General features: G+C 31.5%; 2 protein-coding genes and 1 pseudogene across 5 annotated transcripts; 1 reads left to right on the forward strand and 2 right to left on the reverse strand.

Moving 5' to 3' along the window:
- Nucleotides 1-707: 707 nt before the first annotated feature.
- LOC140979904 (protein TIFY 8-like) lies at nt 708-4,187 on the forward strand. Its single transcript, XM_073445549.1, has 6 exons — nt 708-1,183; nt 1,879-2,063; nt 2,226-2,674; nt 2,787-2,874; nt 3,485-3,683; nt 3,927-4,187. The coding sequence occupies exons 1-6, from the start codon at nt 982-984 to the stop codon at nt 4,010-4,012; spliced, it is 1,209 nt and encodes a 402-aa protein (XP_073301650.1). The 5' UTR covers nt 708-981; the 3' UTR covers nt 4,013-4,187.
- A 450-nt stretch (nt 4,188-4,637) lies between these two features.
- LOC140979905 (uncharacterized) lies at nt 4,638-7,946 on the reverse strand. 4 transcript variants are annotated; one of them, XM_073445550.1, is made up of 10 exons: nt 7,819-7,946; nt 7,626-7,679; nt 6,915-7,028; nt 6,492-6,668; nt 6,051-6,130; nt 5,908-5,947; nt 5,706-5,813; nt 5,491-5,571; nt 4,934-5,056; nt 4,638-4,832 (listed from the first exon to the last, which is right to left on the reverse strand). In XM_073445550.1, the coding sequence occupies exons 1-10, from the start codon at nt 7,834-7,836 to the stop codon at nt 4,788-4,790; spliced, it is 840 nt and encodes a 279-aa protein (XP_073301651.1). In that variant the 5' UTR covers nt 7,837-7,946; the 3' UTR covers nt 4,638-4,787. The 4 variants fall into 4 exon arrangements, with proteins under 4 accessions (XP_073301651.1, XP_073301653.1, XP_073301654.1 ...); XM_073445552.1 differs by lacking the exon at nt 5,706-5,813; XM_073445553.1 differs by lacking the exon at nt 6,915-7,028 and having other exon boundaries at nt 7,819-7,924.
- Nucleotides 7,947-9,339: 1,393 nt separating this feature from the next.
- LOC140979909 (transcriptional corepressor LEUNIG-like) lies at nt 9,340-26,460 on the reverse strand (annotated as a pseudogene).
- Between the last annotated feature and the right edge of the window lie 670 nt (nt 26,461-27,130).

Genomic DNA, 27,130 nt, shown 5'->3' on the forward strand with positions numbered 1-27,130 from the left:
TATATTATATATATATATATATATATATATATATATATGATGAGAAAATTTGCATTATTTAATTTACATACATATCGATGCCTATAACTACCAGATTTCCCCTTAGCATATCCGAAAATTTATTTTAGTGTGAAAATTTAAGAGAGTATAATTTTAGAATATTGGGAGAAATTTAATTTTCAAAAAAATATTAATTATGAGAATTGATATTTTATTTTGATAAATTATTAAAGTGACATTAATATAAACAGATGGAGTCATTGTTCCATAGGCCCGTACACTTATTAATAAATACGAATTTTTTTTTCTTCCAATTTTCATAATAACTCTACATGCCCAAGCGTGTGTAGTATTCGAAAACTTTTTGCCTAAAGCTTTAAAGAAGTAATCTTTTCTCTTCCAAAAAACACAATTTCTTGATACTGTAATTTAGATTAAGTGCGACGAAATATCATATCAGACCGAACATGCTGCTCTCCATTGCCAATGCATTGGCTACCTTCATTTCTTTCCGCAAAAACAGACCAGACCCAGGTACCGAATCGAGCCACATATTCACACTTGTAATTCAGTTGATTATTAATACATAAACCTACCGAGGGCTCTCTAAAAATAACCATATATATATATATATAAGAATAATATTGACAAGAAAGCACGTTTGTTATCTGTACATGCCTCATAAAAGACAGAGGCTTTTTTCCTTTTTTAATTGCTTTCTTTCCCATCTAAAAAAGAAAATTGTGATACCCCTCGAGTGTTATTTTCTCCATTTCTTACCAAAGATTCTAACTTTACCTTCTTGAAACCCCTCAAGCTAAAGCCCACGAATAACTTTTATCTTCGGATTTTTTTTGGGGGGATAGAAATTTGGTTTGAGATGTGAGATTCAAAAGGGGTGATTCTGGTGTTGTAAAAATTTCTCCAATATGCTGTTAATGTAATCTTTTGTGTTGTTGTTGTTGTTGTTGTTTGTATTATATGGCTCATGCTCAGAGCAATAGTAAGAATAACGAAGCAAATGGTAATATTAGTGCTGGCGGTGATAGTGAAGTGAAATCAGCTACTTTTCATGACTTTCTTGGTAACAAGGGCAAACGGCAAGAGTCTGCTCCGGAGACCGGCGGGGGAAGCCGGCCGCCTCCGGATTTCTCGGCGTCGGCTACTTCCGAGCAGGCCTGTGGTAGGAAGAAACCATTAAATACCTATTTTTACTTTGTTTTATTTATTATAGTATCTTGTAACTATTGTGTTTGTCGAGCAGGGCTTGTCTTTGATTCCTTTTATTACTTTGTTAAATTGATTTTTTTTAATCGTGTGACAGTGAGTGCTCTAGATTTTTATCTTCAAATAATGGAGTGACCTCGGATCTTCAGCCAATTGGCAACTAATGCTTTTGATTTATTCGGCATATTTAGCCCTATATGTTTTACATTTGCATAAAAGTTGATTCTCTAGTTCTTTACTTACAAAAAACTATTTTGATGAATTGGGAGGTTGGGACTTTTGGCAACGGAGTAGTTCTGTCTGTGGTATTGAGGTCATTCATTGATGGAGTAGTTTTCTTTGTACTGTTGTCTTGTGTACATTAAAAAATCGAAATGAAGTTGCTAGGCGTAAAGTTTCGTGTAAAGGTTGCTGATCTATTTCTGCGATTTCAAAGAAGACTAATAAAGTGAAACGTGTGGACATTAAATTATATTTCTTTAGCAAAAGTTTAGCACACAATAGCAGTTGATGTTTATTAAAGATCATTTAACTAGGTGGCTCCGTAGCTAACTACGTGTTGTTGGTACTTTTATGATCTCAAGATTATTGTGATTACTTGATGGATCCTTGATAAATTAATGGTTAGTTTTTCTACACTAATCATGACAGAAAGACATGTAAATAATCATTTGGAGGGGATACCTTTCTATGGATCAAGAGGCGAACTTAGGCCTGAAACTAGCTACAGATTCGGTGGAAACAAGCGAAGTAACTCTGACTCCTTTATGGTGTCGTCAAGAGATAAACTGCCACAAGGACAACCAGATTCACAAGATAATCCAGTTTTGACAAAGGTGTGCTCTTTCTTATTTTTCCCTTTATATTTTCGGTTGTCTCTCTTGAAGATTAGCTCTTACCGACCCCCGAAAATTAGTGCTTAAGGTTCTGATGCCTTTTGCAGGCTGATTTGCATTGGCACAACTTAATCTCACATTGAATTTTCTGTTCAAGTTCAGCTCATACGATATTCTGGGGGAGAACAACCTAGACAACCACATGACGAGGAAACCTTTGGTGCGCACCAATTGAGGCCCATTCCATCCTCATTTATATCGCAGTCGTCCCATGGTGGTAGAACTGATGCTAACAATCCCAAGTGGGATCGAGCTATACTGGGGAATCTTGGACCAGGGACACAATATCCTCCACGTTCCGGTCAGGTTGCACCATTTGGATACCAGGCACTCTCTAGTAAGATCAGAGACACAAATGTGGGTACTTCGGTTGTATCACAGACAGCTGCTGATGAAGGATCTAGAACTGGAATAAAAGGTTCAGGAATTTTGAGCTCAATTAATACAGTTGGAGGTATCTCAGGGAGACAGCCTTCGGGGGTGCTGATACGCAAGGGTGAACAAAAGTCTGGAATTTGTGTATCTGAACCAGAGTCTTCTATTTCTCCCAGGTTAATTTGGATGACGTGTTTTATTTGATCACACTCTTGAGTATGCACTCTTGAATATTAACTTCGAGTCTAAATGAGTTTTGATTGTTCAATCTCTATTACTTTATGGCAGCCAACATGGGACTGAGTCTTCTGGTCGTCAGATGACTATATTTTATGGTGGTCAAGCTCACGTTTTTGACAATATTCATCCAAACAAGGTTTTTTCTACTTCTTTTAGAAGTTATTACGAATATTGTCTATGTTTCTAGTGCTCTTTGATTTCTTGCTAATATTTACTTGGATACACTTGACAACTGACACCTGTAATTAATGTGGACTTATCTGAAGCAACTATAAGCTCGCTCTCTCCTCCCCCCTTCCGGAAATAGGGATCTACTTTCTCCCCAATAGCTTGTTAACATTGAGCTCTTTTAGTGCTATATCATCAGAAAGTTTTTTAAAACCATTTTCTTAAAAGCTCGAGCTTATGGGAGAGGATTTAACCAGAGTTTTTATATTTGACACTCATTCAAATGTAAGGCATAGATCTGAAATTAATATCCAGTATACACGTATGACGGATGGGTTTCGGGCAATCATGCCAAATTGAAGACCAATTTAAAGAAATATATATAAGGGTTGCCTGTCAAAAATTCTGAACTTGCTACTTCATTCTGATATCATGTCAGAAATCATATTTTCTAAAGCTCAAGCTCGTGAAAGGTTATACAACAATAGTTTTATGTTAACAAATTATTGTTTGATATCATTTATGATAACTGGGCATTATCTCTGAAAATTCATCGCATTCTCTGTGGTATATACCAGGCAGATGTTATAATGGCTTTGGCTGGATCAAATGGAGGATCTTGGTCTACAGCCTATACTTCTAATTTGGCAGTCAGAACCTCCAGCGGAGAAAACCAAATTCCTGGTGGTGGTGAGAACGACATGGCAGTTTCTATACTGAGGGAGTTGGAAGGGAGATCATCTGATAGAGAGGATGTCTACCGTGGTTTTAGCTCTGGTAATCAACAAATGTTTATCTATCCCTTTTGTTTAGCTACTTGCACTATGACGTATGGTCGCAAGTCCTTATTCGAGGAAATGAAAGGGTACTTCATTTCTTGTTTGAATGTGCCATCAATCAACCAGTTTTCGTAACTTTCTGAAAATTATTTTTCATGACGACATCACCAGCTAAAGGTATAATTGTTTATTTTCTAGATATCGAATGCAAATATGCTGAAAAACCACATTGTTGATGTAGGAAATTATCAAGCGGGCATCAGAACCAAGGAGAAAACTGCCTCATTCAAAGAAACTAAAATTGGTGCTGGAGAGAAACCCGGGTAGTAATGATGACATTCCACCTTTTCAATTATAAATGGCATTGGATACCAAATATGGTTCGAATGGGATCCATCTTCGATTATATTCTGTTGATTATGCTGCTGTTTCTCTTGAAATTAGGCATTATTAAGCTTTCATGTACTCCTGTTTTTTGAATGAAAACTTGTATATGGTTCTATTTCTTTCCAATGCTGAAGGTCGAACCATACAAACGCATTAGAAATTCACCTTTAACTTTCTCTCCACTCATGCCAGTTCAGGGCATAGGGATTAAACTCCCACAATTTATTTTTCCACCCAGAAATTCCAACATTATTGAAGCCACAATCATCAGATATAGGTAACTCACTTCTGAAAGGCTGTGGCTGTCTATTTCCGAAATCCTAACTGGAACCACCCATCAATATGGGCAATAGCAGAGCCAAAACTTTGGGATGAAGGAACAAGTAAAAAAAATTTGGAGTGGGAAATTTTAGGTTTTAGATCAGGAAACTACCATGAAAGATATTTTTCGGTCTTACAGATGCCCCTGTTGGATCCATTCCTGCAGATAGGCTTCAGATGCTAAAATTGATTTAAGTCGAACAAGGAAGAAAATGCAGGGCTAATCTTCCTTGGTTCTATTCAGTTTAACAAAATTCCTGCATATCTTATTCATGATGAGATTGGACAATCATCTGAAGCTTCTGAGGCACATTCACTATATATTAATGTCATTAGAGATTCCATTTGACACACACCAATCATTATAGACAAATTTCAGGGAATTGATCTATGTTCAAGTAATCTGAGCCCGGAGCCTCTCGTTTCTTGCATGTTCTTCCTGGATTTACAAGGATGCAATATGAGTATACGCGCACTGTGGTTAGTGGAATGACACTACAACAGTAACAACAAAAATAAGATACCACATCACCACCATACCTGGAGAAGTTTCAAGAGAGAAGAGTTCTGCCTTTGTTCTGAAATTGCTGTTGTGCACTTTTCTTTGATAGAGTCGCATATTTTTTCCTCAGATTGCAGTGTCAATTCCACTTTCTCCAGTTTCTGTGACGTCAGAAGAAAGTTGCTTTAATTTAAGAAAACCTCTTGAATTCATAAGTTGCAAAGACACTATACAGGAAAAGATTATTAGCTTCTTATCATATTTCGACCTGCTATAAAACGAGGAAGAAAAGACAATATCTTTATAAATCTATATCTATAACACGTGTTCCTTTTTTTTCCTTCCATTAAAATCTCCCAAGCAAGCGTTAAAAAAGAAAAAAAAAATCTCCCACACCATCAATTTTTTAAAATTTTCTTTCCCTTCTTTTCATTCCAAATCCCAACTCCCAATCTAAGCCCAAAGAGTTCTAATTCCGGGATAATTTTATGCATATGGACGATAAAAGCGTGTGTGTCACAAAATATTATTGGCACAATGCATTAGCATCTAATTCAAAAAGAAACTCATTGATTTTTCACGAGGAAATCGGTACCTGTTGGGTTCCTTTCAAAATTCCCTCCAGGGAATGGATGAGTTTACCCCGCCCATCAACACTGCTAATAGCATCTTGAAACTGCGGAAATAATACACGACAATACACAATATGTATAAATGACAGCAGTGAGGGACTGCTCGAACATATGTGATAATAATATGACAGTTGAATAAAATTCAGCAAACAATGGAGAAATAGTTGAACAATTTCACCTGTAAACTAATGGAGTTCAACAAGGATATTTCCTTAAGCATTAAATCCTTAATCTCCATCAAGGCATTATATGTGTCATAGTGTTTACAGGTTTGTCGATGCTTTTTCTGCGTAATAGCCGGAGCAGCTAGGGAAGCTAATCAGTTAAGTAAAAAAATTGTGTTTGTCAACACATAAATCATTAGATTCTGATGTATTTACCTGAATCTGATTATCGAGTTCAGAAGATCGTATTTCATACCTACATCGTTAGATACAGATTCAAATCGATATACAAATATAAACCACCAACAAATTTGGAGTTCTATTCGTAGGGCAAAGATTCTAAACGCTTTGATGTGTACTGTATGAGTTCATCTTGTGTCAGCATTTCATCAAGCTCCCGCTTCAATTGCACGACTGATCTTAGTTTCGCAGCAAGTTCCTGTCGAGAAACAGGAGAGAACCATTTCATCAAAATATCAACTAGAAAACACGCTGCCCAGAAGACACGGAGCACTGTGAAAGTAGGACGTTGTTCAATCTTTAGGAAATACCGGTTGATGTGGGATTCTCAAGGATTGTTAAGCAAGTGAAGTACTAAACAATATTATTTGTATTTGATTACTACGAAACACCATTCAACTATCTAAGACAAAAGAAGAGTGTGTCAAATAAAACTGGGCCAGATTCATTGTCATGCAAAGAAGGAAATCAAAAAAAATCAAATACGTTGACGAGGAAATTACCAAACAAAGCCATGAAGTATTCATTTGAAATAGAAAACTGTGTACTACCGAACTAACCTTCTTTCTCAAACCCAGCTTTTCATTGCAGTCTTGAAATGAACTATCAATGGCATCACCAAATTCATAATCTGCAGGACTACGCAAAATTTTATCAAGTTCCTCAACCTCCACCTGCAATCTTGACAACTCTAAATCCCACTGGGATTGGAAATCCGATTCTTGCCTCTCGAGCCCCTAAACAAACTTCAAGAAAGAGTCAGACATGGATAGTAATCTAACGGCAAAAATGCAGACGAACGGTTTAAACAAATGACAAAATCCAATCAGTTTTTGGTTGGAAAGAAATTAACACATGAGGGTAAACAACAAAAAGTTTGGCACAGAGTTAAACAAGAAGAACTTTCACTTAATAAAGCAACACAAATGTAGATAATGACCAGCTCAAAAGAAAAAAAAACCTAAAAGATGAAGCAAAACAACCTCCAAGGACTCCAAAAGCGATACCAATCTCGAATACATTGAAGAATTCGGACAGTATTTGTCATCTCTTTCATGAATTTGAATGTCGTCCAAAACTTGAGCCTCGTTTTGTTTCTGTCAATTAGCAAAATATCACTACCAATCAATACTGCTACTTCCAAGATACAACCCCGTTGTGAACAATTCGTTCCTACTTCAAGCATATGATTCTTAATAATAAGCAAATATAAAATGTGAAAAGAAATCTTGTTAATTGATTTTTATGAATGAAAACTTAAATGATTGAGCGAATTTCTCCCTTTGCATAAGGAGTAGATATCTGCGAAGAAGGAAACTTATCCCTAGAATATATCACCAATTATATCCAGGCCACAGTCAAATGATTTTAATCCCTAAGGTCGAGATTTAATTAACTAAAAATGGAGTTTGATTTAATTTTCCAAAACTTCGCCTCAAGCTGAAGCACAAGACAAAAGACTATGAAACTTGATGATCATTTTTTCTTGGATGCGATAAATTCATCAAATATGCCACTAAGTTCACACATCCCCAGGGCACCCACTTCACATGGTTACTCCAACTAATTGGTCGAGTAAACAGAAAATGCAACAATAAAATATTCAAGCAAACAGAAATGCAAAGATAACACATTCAAGCAAACAGCAAATGCAAAATCAAACTGCAAGGTGAAATCTTTCGCCATAAACTGACCAGTATCTCATGATTTTTCAGAGAAATTTCAAGATCAGGTGATTCCTTCTCAATCTGCGAATAATAATCTCGATCAAGATTCGAAAACCAAATCTTCACATTCGTGTTGTTAACGGACTTTTCTTGAAAATCAACTCGGAATAATATTACTCAAATTCTCACAATGAAAACGAATATGTAAGGATTGAACTACCTCGTCTTTCCCCATCATTTCGCGTGTTCTGTAAATAAATTTGAAGAAATTAACAGTACTTTGTCTCGTTTGGTTACAAGATTTGAAGGGATAATTTATTGTCGATATTCACGATAAATGGATTTGTCTCACAAAATAGTTTTTGCATAATTTATTTGGTCAAAAAATCATGTAAAAAGGGATTCATCGTTTTTTCCAAACAAAAAAAAAATTCGAAGGGGTTAATAAACGAAATGTATGCAACCAAAGTTTCGTAAAAGAAAATCTGGATAAATGTGAAAATTTTGTTTTTATAATAATCAACGAATTTAATTACAAAATAGTATTATAAAAATTAATATAATCACATGACATTTTAATACAAACTTGCATCAACAAAATTTATTTTATTAATTATATTTAATTTAATTAAATTATTTAAAAAATCAATTTTGAAATAATTATGATAAAAAAATTAACCAAGTGCAAATGTTTCTAAACTTGAAATGAATATTTAAAATAAATATATATTTATATATTTTGTCCAACAAATTCTAAATTTTATGCAAAAATAAAAATTAAATTACATTTATAGAACAAAAATTAACAAGCTTAAATTAGTTTTTCTATTCTAAGATTAAACAAGAAAGGATAATTCAGGGAAAAAACATTTTATAAATATAGGTTATGAACTTATGGTATGAAAATATAGTGAAATGAGTTTTTTCAAGGTTTTTTTTTTAAAAAAGAAAGAAATGAGATTTTGATTTAAAAAAATTGTTTCATAAGTTTTTTTGATATCCAATCAATATAATTAATAGGGAAAACTACAATTTTTTGTGCTATTATTTTGTCGCATTATATTTTTGGTTTTCTTTTATATCAAATCCCAGTTTTGTCGCCCATTTTTCAATTTTTCACAAATATTTTTTCATCGTAGTGTTGATATGACATTACACACGTCAGTATGACATTAGTATTACATTCGTATCACATCAACGTCGCGTCGAAAAAATGACTTAAATTGTCCAAAAAACAAAAATACCGAAGTGAAACTGAAATTTGCAAACATATCAGACCAAAATCCTAAACAAATCGAAATTTCAACATGCTTTTCCAACTATGTCGAATCAACATGTAATGACATCGAGTGTATATATAATCAAATCAAGTAGATCTCTAGTCAATTTGTAGACATGATTAACTATTTTACAAAATGTTTAATCGTTAGTAAAAAAAAATGACGATTAATCGCATAAAATGAGATGATCAGTAAATTTAGGAACAAGGGTATTAAAAGTTATGAAGGTAGGAGGTAGGACCATAATATCATCGCCCACTTGCTCAAAACTTTTGGTCCACATTTAAAGCCGTGATGAGCAAGGGAGGACCTTTTATTCAAATTTTAAATATGGAAGGTACAACGATGGCTCACCAACTTTAAGAATGGCAGCCACTCTGTCTATAAATAAGTCGTCAATTAGGAAAGGCGACATATGCTTCTCTAAATGTTTTGCGTGCGTTTATCTGTTCTTTCCTGAATTTCTTGGGTTTTTTTTTTTTTGAGCACAAATTTCATCTGGGTTTTTGTTCTTCATGATCAAGAATCCTCAAGGGACGATGATGATACACATAACTTGGTTCGCTCGTCGTGCATAATGGCCAAGCAGCCTTTGATGATATGCAAACAAGTAACTGAGTCCCCTTGTATTCCTATCTGTGTGTGAGCAAAATGAAATGGTTGCTTCTTTTCAATGTTGAATGATTCTGACATTTGAAATAGACATTCAATGAATTACACTCTATTTTTTATCCTTCGCATTCTGTGACTGTTGAGCATCGAAGAGATGCCCACATAAACTCTTCTTAAACCAGTCAGCAACGCTCATGTGTTTAAAACCAATCATTTCAAAACAAGGGAATCAAATATTTTAGATCATACATCATAAACTCTGTTAAGAGAACCTTGATTTTTGTATCAACATAAGTCGACTGGCTTGCACAATCTCATCCAGATATTAAATCCCTGACACCAATTTTAGCCACACAAGTACTCTTAAACAAACCTCCAAGAACATTAGCTCCAAAAAAGATTTCCTCCACATGCAGTCATAAAACCTCAAAGATTTTTAAGATAATAAAGGCAACAATCAGATGCTAAATACATAATAACGATACACACACACACACACACACACAAAAATACATACTCCAGTTTCTTTTTTTTTTTTAAAAAAAAACACATCAGTTTCTAAGTTAGAAAAGTAACAAAAAAAACTTTGGAACTCAGATAGCACAACTTGACAGCCAATTCTTGCTAATTTCTGAACTGTTATAATATACCAAAGAACGACACCAAACTAAAAAAAGTACAGTAACAGTTGGGGTTCCTAAGTCTTCTAGGATTCCATGGAACTTCGACAGGAAAACGAGGCACGCCAAAAGTACACGGCTACACACCAAACCGTGAATGTTATTTCCACAACTTAACGGTCTTGTCGTGACTTGCAGAAGCAACTAACCCGGCTACTGACGACACAGCCAGTGAAGCAATCAATCCTTCGTGTGCTGGAAGGGTCATGGTTTTGTTCTCCGACGTGTTCCAAAGCTCGAGTGTCTGCGATAAATACAATACTATTAACTAAATTTAGACTTTATCATGTGCAGGGAAAAGTGAATCTTGAATCGAGCTAGCCCAGAACCACCAGCTACTTGGGAATTTTGGGAATTTCTCGAGCCGAATCGAATATTATATACATCCGAATTCTGAATTGTCAAGCTCAAAACATGTCCGAAAATGTCCGAATATTATTTCTAATCAAAATTATTTTGTTCCATGGTTCACCAGTTTTAATATATATATATATATAAACAAACAATAAGCTCTAGCCATATTTCTACTCTCTAATAGAGCTCAATACTAAATTAACTGAGCTCTAATTAAATCTCTAAATTGAGACAAACTTGACCTCGTATAGTTCAATTTTTTAGTCTCTGGACCATATAAAATTTTTTGAGCTCGAGTTCAAATAGTAATGTTAGTATTGATTCGATTCATTACAACCATAATATTGATAACAATCTACACAATTATTCAAAAGGTAAAATTAAGAAATAAACTTACCTGGTAACAACCAATAACAAGCAATGATGAATAGGTAGGATGGAATTAACACACATGAATAGAATTTGTTTCCATTACAACTAAGGTCGTGCAAACAATCCCCTTCACTTCCAGACCTCATCGTCCAAACTCTGACCGAATCCTCGCTCACCGATGCCAAGAGTTCTCCAGATGGATCCCAGCATACAGAAAGAATGGGTTTTGTGTGACCCTGTGGCGATAATAATGACAATACAATAAGGTAAAACCGGTTAAAATAGCAACTCACAATTCATTATGTATGATATATAGCATGACAAGGAACGAAAAAAGAACCCTCCAAACTTCAAGGAGATGAGAGAATAAGACCTTCAATGAGTCTCTGCATCCAATATTGACACAACATTCTCAGCAGCAGCTGCAAGATATCTTCCCAGACGGGGTTGAAATCTCACTCGGGCCGTGCCACCCTAAACCAACAAGAGATTTTAAACGTAAATTTACGTCGACAACACCAAACAGAAATATATGAATAACATGCATACACAGCCCGAAAGAGCTAAAGAACGAAAAAGTGAAATTCGACAATGAAAAGACTTGAATATGGAAGTAACTGATTAACTTAATTAACTAGGAATGATCACGTGCATCGCACGTGGGTGATTAATAATGAAATATATACTAAGAAGATTTAAATAATTTTTAAAATCGTTTAAATAACATCTTGTTTATGAGTATTTATTGATCTAAATATATCAAAACACAATAAATAAAAATACATCATAATGATAAATCAAATATATTCACTTATTTATATAACATTTTTCAATTCCCATGATTATAACATAATGACAGTTCTCTCAAATTAACAAAGATAATTTTCATCCAAATATCATTCACAATGGAAAACAATAAAAATAAAATTAAGAGAATAGTAAATTTTTCTAAAATCAAAATCACAATGTATTTAAATGGAGTGCATATAGTGACTGTCAAATAAAATTCTCTTAATTAACTAAATTATCATAATGATGTTAAAATAAAACCCTTAAAATTTGTTATTAAGTTAAATATCAATTGTGTTTTTGCTAACTTTTAACTCCTTGCGAATTTTGTTTAACTTTTTCTTTTTTTAGAATAGATATTACACATCAACTCAAATATTTTAAACTGTATAGTAGCTCAATCATCATGATTCGATCGATGTATCCAACAAATACAATTATTGCACTCCAACAATATCAATAATTACACTAATTGCAATATATGAGAATTGATCTCATGACTTTGACTCTTATATATACCAATTGTAGGATCATGTATTTGCCACTTTACCAAAGGTTATAACCAGGGTAACGATGCAACATTAACTAAAATCTTTTAAAATCGTAAAACAATTCAAACGTCACTTTTCGATTGTTATACCTTACATAAACAATTATTGCACCTAACAAATATGATATAGTTGTTATTTTACATTCTAGAAATCATTTTTCTAAATCAAATTTATTCTCACTAATCAAATAATTTCATCGAACACAAAGTAGTTTTAATTACTAATAATAATTTAAACACAAATATTAATTGTTAGGGTGACCACTATATGTCCTCACCTATGCTTCATTAAATTGCAATCATAATAATAATGCACAATGAATTGGTAAACATAACTTAGTTAATTTATTAAGTGAGTAATATTAAATAACAATTTTGTTATTTTGAAATGTGAAAAATAGCTTATATATATATAAATTCATCATATATAATGCTAAATTAATTAATATGTAGAAAAGAGAAAAAATTATTTTTTATGTATGTAATTTCATCATATACAATTAGAAATTAATTAATAGGTTGAAAAGAACAAACAGTATAACAAATAATATATTATATATGATGATTTCGTAATAGAATAATGTTAATATAATCATATTTTGTATTATGTTTAGAACGCAATTGAAAATTGATAACAAAATAAATAATAATAGAAACTTTAATTTTAAAAATATTTTTTTTATCTAAAATATTATCATAATACATAATGAATCATAAGTGAAATCACTAAATTGTTGAGTAACTATTTATTTAATTATTACTTAAATCAATTTATTGGAATTTGTCAAAAATTTAGCATTTCTTATCATCTACATAAAAATATCAAGAGCTTTATAAATTCATTGATATTAATTAAAAATTTTAATTTAAATACATAAAAAAATTCTTAAGTTCGTAGAAAAATTATTTTATAGTTATATATGAAATATTAAACATTTTATTAGAAGTTTTTTTCTTATCAGCTATATAAAAATATCAAGAGTATCACAAATTTATAGACATTAATTAGTAAAAATAACTTAAATTAAATATATAAAATTTATAAAAAATAATATAACGTGTTTATAATATTATGAAAAAATTGAAAAATATAGTTGAAGAACTCACAAATTTTATTAGTTAAATTTTAAAAATTAAAGCGAGTTACACCCATATATGGTACAAGGTTTTCTACCCAGCAATGAGATGTACAAGTAGTAAAATCACAGTTAAAAAATAATTCATTAAAAAAGTAATTTGAGAAAAGTATTGCAAAATTGCAATCACAGAATAATTTTACGTTAAAAAAATATTCTTACAAATAATCTTTAACATATTTCAATATCTACAAAATATACGATGCTTCTTAGTTCATATTTTAAAATCAATTTGTTATAAAAAGGACTTATTTATATGTAAAATAAAAGAAAAGATAAGATATAAATATTAAATATTCATTAGCAACCATGAAGAAATACACTAATTTTAGTAACAAATTTTAGTAGCAACAAAGAAAAATATTGGGTAAATTGATAAATTCAATGTGCATTAATATCCAAAGACATTTAAGATAGACAATAAATTATAAAAGAATCCATTAAAATTATTATTTTAAAATCAATTTGTTATAAAAGTGACTTACTTATATGTAAAATAAAAGAAAATATAAGATATAAATATGAAATATTCATTAGCAATTATGAAGAAATACACTAATTTTAGTAACAAATTTTAGCAGCAACAAAAAAAATCATGGGTAAATTGATAAATTCAACATGCATTAATATCCAAAGGCATTTTAGATAGACAATATATTATAAAAGAATCCATTAAAAATTTATTGATTTAATTTGCTAAATTAAATGAATAAGGGTATATTAAAACATTTATAATTAGAAGTGATATATTTATATGTATATTAGATGTTAGATTTTACTAAGAAATGTAAATAAATAATTTTTCTGCCTAAAATTTAAAAAAGAAATAGTAATGTGTATTAATTTCCAAATCCATTTAAGATGGACAATGAATTACAAAAAAACTCCTAAAAAACATATAAATTTAATTTGCTAATTTAAATTAACAAGAAAATTTAATTAAATAATTTTTTTGGCATAAAAGTTTGGAAAGAAAGAGGAATGTGTATTAATGTCCAAATTATGGACAATGAATTGCAAAAAAAACCTTTAAGATAACCTATTAATTTGTTTGCTAACTTAAATTAAATTAAATAAATGAACAAGGACAAATAAGGAAATTCACAAATGAAAGTGGTATGTTTATATGTACTAGAAATAATGCACGGACATTGCACGTAGAAAACATATGTTGGAGTAATTAGAATTATAAATAAAATTGATTAACTCAAAAAAAAATTAATGATAATATTATTGTAAATTTTGAGAACTCGTGTTAATTACACATATAACTAATTTGGAAAAACATATCTGTTTAATTTTTTAAAAAAATTTGGACTACTCAAATTTTTCTCATATCTTTGTTATCATATTTGTTTTCTTTTATTAATTGTCATATTTTCTCAACAAATACATATATTTTATTATAATATTCAGTTATTACAATTTTTTGGGCAATCAATTATCTGCAATTTTTTATTTACAATGTTGTTGATTATTATTTTCTTTCATGTAAACTGACAATAAGTGTTATTGTATGTTTCTAATTTCCTAGTCACCTTTAATTTATTAGATACTTATAGTTGACAAATATAAATTACATATTATTATAACAATCTATCATCGCATAAAAATTACTGACGTACTAATAAAAAAATTTATTGAATGTTGTTATTTATTTGAAATTTATAATAATAATATTTTTGACAATAAATCATCTTTTTACTGTCTCCTATGACATATATTTTAATATTTCATTTTAACACATAAGTTTAATGAACATAATTAAATTACTACTGTCATATTGATATTTTCTTTAGAAAATAATATCTTTAATTTTATTAATTGTTTAAATATCTTCACGGGATAATTTGTGCATATTTATTTTGAGAAAAATTAATTGCATTTATAAAATTGAAAAGTAAATATAACTTTATAGTATAATTTATTTAATTTGGAGACTGAATTCTTTGTATGAAAAACAACCCTTCTTCTTCCATTTTTATTTTTTGTATAACCCAAAAGAGATATTATTTTTTCTCTTTTATTTTTTCTCTTTTATTATTTAAATCTCACTATAAAAAGTTATAAAAAACAACAAAAATATATCCATGTCTACAAAAATATTTTTATTTATTGTTCTTTTTGTCTATTTATTTTGTTATATGTGAACATATACTCTACTTCATTGTCTTAATCAGCATATATCTTCATTATATAATTTGTGTATATTAAAGATGAATAATTCATTTTGTATTTTTCTATTATCTGCACTTAGGCTTATATATTAAGATGTGATATTATACATAAATATAAGAATTTTCAAATTTAATTTATTCACAATTATTTTCATAACAAAGAACAACTTAAAATACTGAAAATTTGGATTCATAATTATTTTAAATATGATATAAAAATAATATGTGAAATTATTTTTGACCATTTAGTTGCAAATTACAGTGATAAATGCATGTAGGTGCACTACTTTATTGTGGCGATTATGACTTTATTTAAATATCTTATTTCTCACTCAAGGNCAATAATTCATTTTGTATTTTTCTATTATCTGCACTTAGGCTTATATATTAAGATGTGATATTATACATAAATATAAGAATTTTCAAATTTAATTTATTCACAATTATTTTCATAACAAAGAACAACTTAAAATACTGAAAATTTGGATTCATAATTATTTTAAATATGATATAAAAATAATATGTGAAATTATTTTTGACCATTTAGTTGCAAATTACAGNCTTGTTTCTTCTAGTTTGACAATCGAATAATGTAAGACTGATTGTTTGCTACTTTACCAAAAACGACGATAGCTGATGATAACGATGCAAGTCAAAATTTTAAACCATACAGCAGCTCAAGCGCAACATTTCAATTGCTCTTCCCAACATGTTCAATTATTGTACCAAACAAATAAGTTTATGCAAATAAATTTTTAATTTATCATATGAATTTATAAGACATTTGAGTAGTGTATATACTTGATATTCCACATAAGTAGCAGAGAAAAAATAATTTTCATGTATCTGATAATTTATATTTTAAAATAAAAGAAAAATCATAAAAAAATACATATCATGTTGACAAAATCCGGAAACTCAAATTGAAAGTTGAATTAATATATTTCTACTCATCATTAAATTCTACTATTTAATTTTAATGGATACACCAGTTTTTGATTCTGAACAACGATCACATTATTATTATGTTACAATGATAAATAAATTGTTATTTTTAGTTTATCATCATAGTCTTTATCTCAATAAACATATTTTCAAATGTAAGATGTTAAATTTAATATTGAAATTAGATAATCAAGTGTTAGTTCTAACATTTTTTTATTGCTGTCAATACATTACTTTTTCCATCTTCAGATGTATTAATCTATTTATTGTTGTATACAAAATATAATAATTTTTTGGTTAATGATCACATTTAAGATTAGGTACTTAGAAAAAATTCTAAGATATATCTAAAGATCATTAGATGATAGAATTAAATTTGAAATCAAGAGAAAAATTAAGAAAATGTAGAACACAATGCATAAACTTTCATTTTGTGAAGTGACAAAACATAAGATGAATTAACTACTTATATCAAGTGAGATACTTATATATATATTAGTTTCATTGAGCTTAGCCAATTATAATATTTTTATTAACTCACTTTGTCATTCATTTTTATTTCACTAAATTTGCATTGTGGTAGTCAACCTGTGTGACTCATTTAAACATTAACTTTTGATTTTTTTTTTAGTAAATAATGGCCTCCACTCTCACCAACTTCAATTTTTAGAAGTTGATATTAGTAATTTATAGGTAATAGAAAATTATTTAGTTTTTGCCATCTGCCTTTTGTTTAATTGGATAATTTTTTATGTCATACCTAATTCATTTTTATATTTTTATTGAATTTTTATCGTTAGGATTAGAAGTGTTGCACGCATACAATATACATATAAAATTAATATATTTTAAAATATTAATATTGAAGTGTCAAATAAATATATTAAATCATTATTTAAGAACTTTTAGGAAAAAAATATACATCATAACTCAGATTTAAAGACTAACATTTTATTAAACAATTGTGATGAATATCTTATGAAACAAATGGTGTTAATTCAAAAAAATTAAATATGATTATTGTAAATGAATTTTTCTATATTAATTATAAAATTTTCAGCATATGTGCTGGATTAATTAGAATTTTTCAAATATAGTATTTTCATAATTTTTTTTTCGTATAAGTTAGTGATTGAGTCCTTGTGAACATTTTTTTTTAAAAAAAAATTCGTGCTTTTAGTTATAGTAATAGTGTCTTATGATTTAAAATACTAAATGAAACAAATTATCAAGAAAAAAATAATCAGAAAATTCAAAAATATGTGGTTATTTAATAATTTGATTGACACGCTCTTTAGTTTGTTGATTTAATAGATGCTAAATTCACAATAACTGAGTTTGACAAGATCAATTCTTGGAAAATAAAACACAATACAATAAATTAATGGATTGTATTTTTAATGAAATTTTGTATATTTCATATATATATGATTTATTTCATTTACAAGGTTGAAATTTTATTTATTATGATATAAGATTTGTTATGCATCTTAACGTTGATAAATTCACTAAAATTTATTAGTTTTTATTTTAATTCTTGTTACTACATAATTTTGGTCTCGCCCCATATTTTGTTTATTCGTTTGATTGAATCTATTGTTCCACATTTTGTTAAGAATCAAAACATGTTAAACATGAAAGTGGATATTAATTTAAAGATATGATAATATTTATTTATTGCAATAAACATGTTTATCATTCACGATACTGATAAAAATAAAGTAAAAATAATATGTTAACGAACATATTGTTAGGAATCAAAAAAATACATTTCAAATGTCAACTTTGACACTCGATTTTCAGTGGCTACTAAAATATCTCAACAACCCATAATTTATGGACAAGATACTAACATCACAATTTTAAAATAAAGACGATATTCTCCCTTTTACAGGAGGAATTCATGATTGAAAATCGACAATATTATATATATAGATATTTAATAGAAACTCGTGCAAGCTCATTTAGGCTCACCTTTAAATGGATTGACAAAATTTCAACCCAACACACTTATATTATTTGGTGATGTGGGCCAAATCAATGGACCCAACCCAAATTGACGAATCTAATCACAACAATCTTTTACCGTGTTTTTTTCAAATAATTTATAAATATAAAACACAAAAAATGTTGATTCAAAATTTTTTTTATTTAAAATATAAATTCTAGCCAACAGTCATAAGTAAAGAGATTTAAAAATTAGAAACTTTTTTTTATAAAAATGGTATACCACAATAAAGTTTTTAACCATATTTTATTAGAGAAGTTTTTAAATATAAACTTTTGCAAAAAATATTAAAACTAATAAGTTATAGCCAAAGTAACTAAAAAAAACAATGAAGACATGAAAAAAAATCAATAAAACACCAAAGAAAATTCATAATTCAACAATGAACTATTTTTAAATTTTAATTAATTATATTGACATAAGAAAAGATAAATAAATAAAATCTAAATCATTGGATTAAAAATAACATATTATAATGTGTATAGACATTAAAAGTAACCAATTAATAAGATAGATAACATTAAAAACAAGTAATTAATAAAGATATAAATGAAAATTCACATATAAAATCACATATTTCTAAATCATTTGATAAAAAAAATAAAATATTGTAATGTGGGTAGAAAACATTAAAAACAAGCAATTAATAAGATAGACAACATTAAAAACAAGTAATTAATAAGGATATAAGTGAAAATTCACATATAAAGTCACATATTTATATATAATAATAGATTTTAGATTATTTCGATCTTCCACCTTGAAAACTCTGGGACAGCTACCATTATTGATACTCCAGTATCTTATCTCACCATCTCCATCACAAGAACAGATGAGATCTTCTTTGTTTGGATGAAAGTCTAATGACGTCACACCCGCCGAATGTCCAGTAAATGTTCGAAGTGAATAGCTAGGCTGCAGTAATGGCCATTAATAAAGATAATTGACACCAAAATCTACAAATAAAAGAATATGCAGACAGTATTGAGCCTGAAAGAGCCCTCCACTCTTAAATTGTCCTATAAACTCACATATTTTTGTGTTACATATGTTTCCATACATACAAAAATATGATTCCCTGTAAAATTTTCAAGTTTTAGCTCTATTCCCTATGCATGAAACTTTAGGCTCCACCAATATTTTCAGAAGGGTCGGAAGCTGGAAAAAAAATTGGGAGAAAAGAAAATAATGTGCAAGAGACAAAGAAATTGCACGAAAATATAAATGTCTGCAGGAAAAATTCTTTGCCGAGAACACAAGAAATACAAATGCTGTGAAATACAACTGGAACACCAAAGGGATACACAAAAGTATCCTTGTAAAGAAGAAAACCTACAGAAAGGATCATGGCTATTGAATGAAAGGAAAATGAAATTCCTAAAGTGAGCATAAGTCCATGCAAATGTATGTAAGCATCATCAACTAACATTATCCGCATCCCAAACTCTGTCAGTTTTGTCAAAAGAAGATGTGGCAAGGCGGGCCATGCTAGGACTAAAGCGAATATCAGTAATAAGTGACGAGTGTTCTTCGAGAGTACTTTTTGGCTTCAATGTATCTGTATACCACAACACAGCCTGCATCATTTCAAACATAATTTCATATGATTTCTTCTGGGACATTAAGCTTTAAAGAGTACATACTATAGTTTGTTAAATACTTGTTCTACTAGTGTAAATTATAGTTATCAACTGCAACTCTCACCTTCTTGTCATGACCACCACTAGCAAGTAACTTCCCATCAGATGAGAAGTGGCAACATACAACTTTACTAGAACTAGCACGAACTGAACTCCCTTCCGTAAATGTAAACCCTGGAGAGTGCAAACGTCCAATCAGAACATACAGGTCTTTTACAAATAAGAATTCGCATTCAAATTTCTTTCAAGCTCATCAGAAAAAGCTTGAAAGAGTTCATGCTTCTGGTTTCATAAAACCAAATCATAATTAGTAGTAGTCACATGACAGACAACACAAATCAACTCAAAGATTCATTTTTTTACAGCATATTACTGAAAAAATGCACTCATATTGTAACTAATGTACACTCAATGTTGTCAGGTTTTGAAAAATCTCCAAAATTTTTTGCTTGTTAAAATAAAATTTCCAAGTCATAGTTTCTTGATTGATACCAATAATCTAAGGTCTGGAAACAAACATCATTGTGCAAACTCATCCGCTTATTTGGCCGATTACAACCCCCCACCACCCCCCCACACAGACATAAAACAAAAAAGAAGCAAGTCAATGACACGAGAACATCATTGTTGATTAGAGGAACTTTGAAAATTTATAAAATTGTAACAAAATAGAGTTGAAACACAATACAATGGCCAGCTGCATCTCTAGGGTCGGCATCATCATGAGACAAAAAAGACTCAACATTGTCTTCAACATCATCCACAAAACGATCCGTATCAGCTTGAACAAGATCTTTATCATCCCACTGCCAAAGATAGATTCCAAGAAGAAGTTGCAGAAATTGAACTCAAACTTTATTCGCCAAAGATGAGACATGAGATACTCTTACCAATTGATTTGATGGTGATGTAAGACTACCAGTAGTGTCTGCTCCAAACATCATCAGGGGCTTCGAAGAACTGCCACTATGTGGCAAAGCAGAAATTGACATCACATCTCCAGGTGTGTGAGTTGAGGGTGTTGAGGGAGCTGAACTTGGAGGTGGACCAGCTGTGTTGGCAGTTCCTGAGCTGTTGGCAGGGCCGGAAGATGACACAGGCTGCTTTCTCTTCCTTCCACCATGGTTTTTTGAAACCTTGAATGCATGAAATGCCATGTTAGGAAACTACACCATTTTGAAACTTCAGATGCATACCCTGGAAACACTCATCAAGAGCAACACAAGCACTGTTGAGGGTTCCTTAAGAGCTTTTAGCAATATATTATCAGATCAAATTAAACCGGATATAATCTAAACTGTGATGTATTTTCTGTATTCATGAAAACATACAAACTAATTATCGTACAAAAAATTATCAATGAGCTAGTGACATTTTAACTCAACTAACAGGATAAAATAATCGAGCCCAACAACGCACAAGCTAGACTGAACACTAATAAGCTGGTCAGTGTAAGGCCAGCAGTTTTCAAACATTGTCATTATTGACCAGTTGATCGAAAATGGCTAAAGACTGATTCTGTATGTTGCAATTTTAATTTCTAATAAAGAATATTTACAAATCTACAAGGTGCATCAATTGATATGCTTTCACGATGTATAACTTTCCAACAGTCAAACCAGACCATCATCTACATATCATGGCTTTTGAAATTGCATCATGGAGAAGGGAATAAATATTCCATATTACTCCAGGTATACAGAAAGAGCATATTTTCAAATAAGTGAAAATTGATGAACCTGATCATTTCCACGAAAAGAATTTGACATGCCGCCATCACATGTGACACTGGTGGTACCCATTATTTTCTCTGGCTGGAGATTGTGATTTGAACTCTGAGACTGCTGACCTGAGAGAGCATGCTGTTGAAACTGCTGCTGCAGCAGTTGATTACTGTTCTGTTGTTGTTGTTGTTGCTGCTGCAGCAGTTGATTACTGTTCTGTAGTTGTTGCTGCTGCTGCAGTTGATTACTGTTCTGTAGTTGTTGCTGCTGCTGCTGCTGCCATTCTCAACTACACAACATACAAACACAGTGCCATATAGAATCCAAGAATCATGAAATAAATTTCATTGCTCTCTCTCTCAAAAAACATAAACAACCAACCATAAATGTAAAACCAATTATCAATCGAGGAAAAGCAACCTTCATTAACATCTCTGGATCTGAACGAGGCAAAGCTTGCGATGAGGCTCCAATGTTAGGAACTATATCGCCAACTGAATTAGCATGGTCATCTTTCCCCATGGACAAACTTCGGTTATTTAGAAGCATTTTCAGCATTCTGCTCTCTATGTCACTGGCAGACGGGGAAGTTATATTCTGCTGTGCAAGCATAAGCTGCTGTTGGTGCAGGGGTGTCAGCATCTGCAATTGATGAAAAGGCTGAGAACCCTGCATAAATGACTTTGGCTGCTGGATAAGTCCAGAACGGAGCTGATCAAAACCCTATCAATGTAGGCACACAATATTAAATGAAAGATGAGATGATAATCGAGGAAACAAGTTGATCACAACATTAATTTGCAAAGCCTAGCTAATCTCATTCAAAATTCTAACATAAAATAACAAATGATTAAGGAATAGGTTGTTCTGGCAACAAAACCAAGGTACAAATGCAGCTTGACAAATTAAAAGCCTAAAACCATATGCCAAAATTGACCTTGAACTTAAAAACTAGACGAACTATTAATTTGGGTTAATTAATATAGAATGTCACGGTCTTTTGACTAAGAACCAAACCACCGAAATATAATAACCTCAACGGGTATCTTTAAGGTTAAGAACCCATCTAACCACATAAAAATTATCACGTAGGAAAATCTACCATGGCTATCAAGATCATGTCCTACGGTGTCACAACTGCTAAGTTCGCATAAAAAGTGGCCTAGTCGATTATGTTCACAAAACAACGAGGTAAAGAAATAATAAACTCACTGTAAGAGGCCATCCTTTTAGCGTCAAATTGTTTCCACCTTGATTTGACCCTACAGCAATAAGAATCATATAATTGCAGCATATACAACACAAATAAATAAATTTATCAAACAAATGGCACTAATATGTTCCATCTCTGCCAGAGTTGTTGGCGTTCACACTCTCATCTTGATATGAGATAATACTCTCAGTAACGACTTAATATTACTCATAACAAGAAGAAGAAACGTCACAGACGTGTTTAGAGTAAAAACATAAACTACTCGTAGCCAACCAATCTGCAAAAAGTGTACCTGGGATTCCGATCAACGATCCTTCAGGGCCAACAGCTCTGGGGTTCAAGATGGGATTCATTTCACTCTTGATGTCCTGTTTATAGATATCTATGACTAACATCCATGCAAGTACAAACATGACTAGAAAAGTTTTAGAAGAGAACAATAGAGGATGATACTGACTGGTGTAGACCCTGGAAATTGCTGACCTCGTGCTTGAACTTGGGGGGATAATCCACCAGCTGTACCGTGCAGCACTTGCCTGAGAAAATGGATTTTGATTGTTGACAAAAGCAAACATGACAAAAATTCGCCTAAGGGGATACAGCTCACATTTGGGCTTCAAAATCATACCAAGCTAAGAGGGCCATTTAGTAAGCTTAACAAGTTCGTTCTCATGAAAATTAAGAATTTACACCCTCTTAAACCCCCTTATCCACTTTCACACCAGAGAAAAAAGAAGACAATCTTATTATCGATCATACTGAGCGTACCCAGAAGGTTGGCCAGCTGCTGCAGCTGATTTAAATATTGAAGTATGATTTTGATCCAAAATCTGTCCTACATTATTGCCAAATCTTTGCTGAAATTAAGCATTGCACAGTTAGCAATTGGAACTAAACTTTTATTTCCAGCATGCCCCTATATGTAACTTGTACCTTCATAGCCACATCATCCAATGAATCTCTCTGAACAGGGAGAGGGAGCTTTTAATTTCTCCTCATACATCTTGGTTGCCAATGCATTTGCAGTACCAGGATTCTGCCTCACAAGAGGATCATTTCCAGAGATGCCATTAGCAGTTCCATTTAGGAGGGGGCATCCTCACGCCGTTGCTGCTGAGGTCCCTGTTGTTGATGTCGATGTTGATGTTGCTGTTGCTGTTGCTGCTGTTGATGTTGTTGTTGTTGCTGCTGCTGCTGCTGAGCCTACCGCTGCAGTAAAAGCTGCTGCATCTGCATCTGCATCTGCATCTGCAACTGCTGCTGCTGTGGGTGTTGCGGCTGTTGTGATTGTTGCTGCTGTTCCCTTGCCTTCATCAACTGAGACTTTTTCAAGATAAGTGGAACAAAAAAAAGATTTCAGCACTACAATGGTGCTAGAAACCAGACTGGAAAGTCTTGATTTTCCAATGAATGGTAGAATCTGAAATTTCTCAATAATTATATCATTCCTACACCTAAACGCTTTGTTTCTTGAACAAATAACAGGTTCAAGGAGATGAGCAAAAAATATGTTGCACAGGGTGAAATTGTTAAACGAATAACACCATGTCTCTTATCGGTGATTCCTCGTAACTACTGCATATTCAAGTGATGAGAGCGTAAAATTCTGAAAATACTTGAGGTAAGCAAATAGGGAACTGTTTCTGTAGAAAAACATCGGCACCTTCTGTTAGGTGTCAATATACCAAATGACATTGTGTTCAGCATCGAAGAAAGAACGAAAAAATATTCATACTAGTAACACATAAGGCAACAGAAACTAATGTTTATAAATCAAATGTCAACACCATACATGTCAAACAAATTTACATAGGTAGGAAAAGAAGAAACGGAAGAATACGCTATTGTGGTCTTACTTGGAACTTCCAGGATATCCCCAGTATGGAAGTTAATGAACATTCATTTCACTCGGAATTCAATTAAACATGTAAGCTTAGCAACCTCAACTCTTAATAAAACAATTTGCTAGGAAGTTTTTCAATCAAAATACAACATTATCTAAGCAAATTCATGTTGATTGGATAAAATTATATTTGTGGCATTAAATACAAGATTGAAGTAAATGCATGGTGATTGATTGGACTAAATTTTTAGAGTTGCAGCCAACCTCAATGTAAGAAGCAGCAACATCGGAGTTTTTCTCGTTTGTCCTGGCAATAAATATGTCCCAGAACACAGACCACCATTCAAAGAGAAAACCACCAGGAGCATCAATAGCTGAAGTGAGCACAAAAATTTAATAAACATTGACAGAGGAAAACTCCTTAAATAAGAACCCTATTATCCACAACTTGGTTTTGAAGACTTACCGACAGGGTCAGACGATACTTTTCCTTCGGCTTGAAATGCATGAGCAGTGGCTTTTAAATCTCTTTTCACCAGATGTTCATGTATATAGACATCCAGCCTAGAAGTAAAAAAATCAAAATGCATCAGTACATAATAATAGAGTACCACGGGTCGAGGAAACTTAATTATATAGCACAAGAAGAATGTTCAAGGAAAAGGGAGAATGAACCAAAAGAGAACCCCAGTATCAATTAAGACACACAGGGCCGAGGACCCAAAGAATTTCACCGAACTTAGAGGCCGCTCATGTCTGTCTATCATAAAAATAAAAAAATAAACAACAAAGAGAAAAATGGCTTCGAAGCTTTTATTATAACCCTAGAATACAAACAAAAAACCTCATGTTCTTCGCACAGACTGAAACCTCGGGGGAAAGATAACAACAGACCGTCCTAGTTGAATGGGTCAAAGAAATAGCAAGCACAGAGACGTACAAGATTCAAGAACCAAAACTTCATACAGAAACCGAACAATTTTTTTAGGGAATCACTTACCCAGGAACGAAAATTTAATCCCTTCAACAAAAAAAGGATCGAAAATTTAATAGAAACTCTGAAAAATATATAATACCGAAATTCTGACAGTAAAAAAATTCACACGCTTAAAAACAGCACCAACAAAAAAAACTTACATTTTATCAGCTTCCCAGTTGGTTTGAGACATGTTTTCCAATCCAGTTGCTCAGAATAAAATAATCCGACTAAAAGACACACCTTTCCTTGGATCTCCACCGCTTAAGCTTCTGAAATTTGTTAATCACATCAAGCCCACAAAATATAAGAAAAATACGAAAGTTTCGATATTCTCAACAGCTGAAATACCTCAGACAAAGTAGCACATAGAATCTAAGCCAGACACTTTAAAGTTCAATCGGAAAAAAAAAACCAAGAAATCTTGAAACCACAACAGAAAAACAAAGATAACTATTATACTAAACATCAACATCATACACATGCACACATAAACATTCCATTAAAAATACAACAAATTTGTATTATTAGATGGATTAAAAAGCTGGAAACGAACAATAAAGACGCGAAGAGATTACCTAAAACCCATCCCAAAACAGCAAATATTCTTTTTTTTTTTTACTTGGGCTTCATTTTTTTTAAAAAAAATATCGCTAAGAAAATCCTTTTATATTTTTTTAATTATCTCTGATCAAAGCTTTGTTGGTGGATTTGTGAGAGCTGTTGCAGTCTTGCAGATATCATTATGGCTATCAATGGAAATTTACCGAGAAGTCCCTCTCAGTTGGTCAAATTTCCTTTTTAAGACCATTCCTGCAAGAAGGCGAACACGAAATTGACCAAAATAGGCCTGGAGAGATACCCAGAGAGATTGCTGAAAATTGAGGGTTGGATTGTCAATAGACTTGGTCTCCAGTTTTATGAACACTTTTTTAACTGTGAGACTTGTTTTGTTATTTCATTTCAGACCTTCAATTTTCGCACATTTTCATCCGACGGATGAACATATTTAATCGATTGGTTCCGTCGGTAAAAATAAATCGATCGGTTCGATTTTGATAGATTGTTCACCCCTTCACCCTCGCTATAAAACATATGTTCGTGAGATGTAAAAGTCGAGGGAGAAGAAGAACTATTTCAAACTATTTTTGCGAAATAAACATCAAAATGTTGAAACGAAAAATCTTAATTTTCATGTCACACTATAATTAAATATCATTTCAGTTAACCCAA

This window comes from Primulina huaijiensis, chromosome 6, assembly GCF_012295235.1.
Source record: "Primulina huaijiensis isolate GDHJ02 chromosome 6, ASM1229523v2, whole genome shotgun sequence".
NCBI classification, from domain to species: Eukaryota; Viridiplantae; Streptophyta; class Magnoliopsida; order Lamiales; family Gesneriaceae; genus Primulina; species Primulina huaijiensis.